This window comes from Bison bison, unplaced genomic scaffold, assembly GCF_000754665.1.
Source record: "Bison bison bison isolate TAMUID 2011002044 unplaced genomic scaffold, Bison_UMD1.0 scf7180017864249, whole genome shotgun sequence".
In the NCBI taxonomy this organism is placed as follows: domain Eukaryota; kingdom Metazoa; phylum Chordata; class Mammalia; order Artiodactyla; family Bovidae; genus Bison; species Bison bison.
Genome location: NW_011494821.1, coordinates 263,318 through 266,493, shown reverse-complemented (window position 1 = coordinate 266,493; position 3,176 = coordinate 263,318). Strand labels below are relative to the sequence as shown.

The following is a 3,176-nucleotide window of genomic DNA, read 5'->3' as shown; positions in this document are numbered from 1 at the left end:
CCCCCACCTCTGGCTCTCGCCCTACCGGGCCTTGGGGATAGGTGTAGCTCCGAGGCTCCGAGGGCTGCACTGGGGAGGGGGCCGCCTGAGTCTCCTACCTTGATGGGGGAGAAGTGGGCGTGGCCCACGACCCCTTGGACGGCCTCGAGGTGGGACAAGTTCCTCTCCGCCACGTGCACCAGCTCGGGGGCTTTTACCTGGTTGGGGAGGTGGGCCGGGCTGTGCTCCAGAGGGGGCGTGTCTTCATCTTGGTAGCGGTATTTCTGGGGACGGGGACCGAGGCGTCACGGGGGCCGGCCCAGCGCCTCGGGCTCCAGGCGGCCCGCCCCGGCCGCGCCTCCGCTCCCCAGCCTGTGCAGTGCGGAAGGCCCTGGGGCCTGACCAGCTCCTCCCCCTCCCTGTCCTCCAGCCCATTGGCTCCCCTCTCTCCACCCTCCCCACAGCCCCCTCTCCCGCCAGGTCCTTGGCACCTCTCCTCTCTTCCCAAATCCGCACCCTCCCCGCAACTCTTCCAACTCCCAGCCTAGGACCCCCGCCTTCTCCCCAGCACACCCCTCTTCTGAAGTCCGTTTCTTCATCCCTTCCCCAGAGCTCCAGCCCCTCGGCCACGTGCACCCCTCCCCTTCTCTACCTCCATCCCCAGCATCTTTGCTTACCTCATCAGCTCCCCCCCACCCCCAGCTTCCTCTATACCTTAAGCCCATTCCCCGTGTTGTAACCTCCCTCCTTCGAGTTGCTTCTCCCATTCGGTACTCCATCCCACCCCACTCCAGCCTCCTTGCCTCAGTCTCCCTACTGCAGCCTCTGCCCCAGGAAGAAATCACTCCCCAACACTTTGCATACCCCGGGCAGGGACCGCAGTCAAGCCCTTCAACTAGCAGGTACTTGGCACCAGCCCCCCTGGCAGGACAAAGTTAAACCGGTCCAGCTGGCCTTGCTGGTTCCCAAGTCTTCGGCAAGGGGGCCCCAGGACTCCCCCACCTCTACAAATGCCCAGAGGCCAGCCAGCTAATCGGATATACTAGAAGAAGGGGGAGGGTGGGGGAGGAACAGAGATGGTAGGGCTTAGAAAGGGGGCAAGAATGGATGCCAGCTTCCAGGTTCAGTGACTGCGGAAGTGGGTAGAACCTCAGAGTAAATTCCTGGTCTCCCTTTGGCCTTTACGAGTGAAAGACCCAACCTGACCCCTGATTCCCCTTCCTAACTCACTGCATACCATCTCAAGGGCCTCCCTTACTAGCTTAATACAGACTCCAGTAAATGAGATTAACGGAGGGACCAGAGAGGAGGGCAGCTGGAAACAGTAATGAAGGGTAGCGCCTCTGCCCCTCACAGAAGCAAACCCTCCCCAAGGCCAGGTTCTGTGGAGGAAGGGGAGGTTACCATGTGTAGGGCTCTCTCAGAGACTGCAGAAGACAGAATACGCTCCCCAGTACACATGGGTAAAAAGAGAAGGCAAGATTTCCCTCTCAAAAAAAGTATCTGAAAAGCTGAGAGGACCCCAACATTCGGAGGACAACAGTTACAAAATCAAACTGGAGGAAGCTTATCAAGGTCAATGCCTGACACAGAGTATGATTCTGAAAATTCTGAGGATGAGGAACCAAGGCTGAGGATGTAGTCCACTTTGGCCATGGTTAAGGACAAAGTAAGAGGATAGGAAGAGGAAAATGGTCCATTAAGAGTCTCCAATCCAGAACACAGAGACAGCTGAGATCAAGGAGCACCTTGATACACTTTGTTTTAAGGCTGCACCATTAAGCATGCAGGATCTTAGTTCCCTGACCAGGAATCAAATCCACGCCCCCTGCAGTGGAAGTGTGGAGTCATAACCACTGGACCCTACCAGGGAAGTCCCACCTTGATATGTTTGAAGTCTTAAAGAAAGAAAAGGGGCTCATCAAGGTACACTTTGTTTTCTGGCCTTGGAGACAGACTTGGAGGAAAAACTCCTAGCTCCCTCCAGGTTTCCATACGAAGAACACAAAAAGTGGAAAAGGGAAGTTAGGGGAAGTAGAAATTAAATAATCCTCCTCCAAGCTGGGCCCTCTTGGGTAACAGAATTTGATGAACTGAAAGAGGTTGTTGTGCCACATTCTGAAAAGGTGGTCTTCAGCCTGGATAGTGCAAGAGCTGAGGGACAGAGCCCCAAAACTGGAGGGACCAGGGAGGGAAAAAGGAGACAAGGAGATTGCTCTCTTCTCTCTTCACAAAGCCCCCAATTCCCTGCGTGACAACTGAGACAGGACCAAGGGTTGCAGCTTCAAGTTTTTGGAGTTTGGGACGCAGCAGGGAGGGTTTGAGCCCAAAGCCCCTCCATCTTCGCCCCACCTCACAGAGAAAATTCCTGAATCCCGATGAAGAAATGTCAGGATGCACACAATGAAAATGGAAGCGTGGAAAAGGACATTTCATTGTTTATTCTAGAGAGGAGATGAAAGAAAATTTGTAGCACACTGAGACTGCAGACACCTCTCCCTTCCCTACCCCCGTGGGGAGTGGGGTGTCTGGGACTGAGAAAAAGGCTCCTCCTGATCTAGTGACAAAGTCAGGGAGATGGGGAACAAGGAAAGGATACCAGAGTTCCCAGAATGTGGCTGAAAGAGGTTAGGGCCTATGTTCAGTCCCTGGAAATTTTTAAAGTAAATGTAGTAAGGAAAAACCTCTGGAGAGGTGGGGGTGGGAGAGTCATTAGGAAACTACAAACTGGGAGGTGGGGGTTGAGGTCAGCACCTCTCATCCCAGACTAAAGGACTACTAACGCAAGGCAGGCTAGGAAGGAGGGTCCCCTCTTTACGCTACTGGGGCTCAGGGCCATGACCAGCGACAGCTCCAGTGCAGTTGGGACCAAGTCTGAACCCCCAATATATTAAGGCACAGGTAATAGCATAGGATAAGCCAAAGGCCTGGGGTCGCTGTTGCTTTTCCCTTTGGCCCTCTCTTCACCGCCCCAGTTGCGAGAATGACCTGGAACGGAGGCTTGCACCCCCAGAATAGAGGGTTGTGAGTGAAAGTGAATGATCATAGGAGGGGCGACCCACTGCGCCTGTCCGCGAGACACTGCCACCCAAAGACCCCGCCAAGCAGAAGGAAGAGCGACAGCACTTGAAGGTTGCACCCCGAGATTTGGGGGGTCCGGAAAGAGGGGAGCGGGGCCGGAGCCCGTACCGCGGCAC

General features: G+C 55.3%; 1 protein-coding gene across 4 annotated transcripts in view; it reads right to left on the bottom strand.

Moving 5' to 3' along the window:
- Positions 1-3,176, bottom strand: part of DLG4 (discs, large homolog 4 (Drosophila)) — a 23,152-nt gene that overhangs the window by 15,228 nt on the left and 4,748 nt on the right. For 2 of the 4 annotated variants that reach the window (XM_010847346.1, XM_010847352.1), the window contains exon 2: positions 99-263. In XM_010847346.1, coding sequence (XP_010845648.1) covers positions 99-263 — 165 coding nt within the window. The remainder of the gene's footprint in view (positions 1-98; positions 264-3,176) is intronic. The other 2 variants (XM_010847347.1, XM_010847349.1) reach the window with 1 other exon arrangement.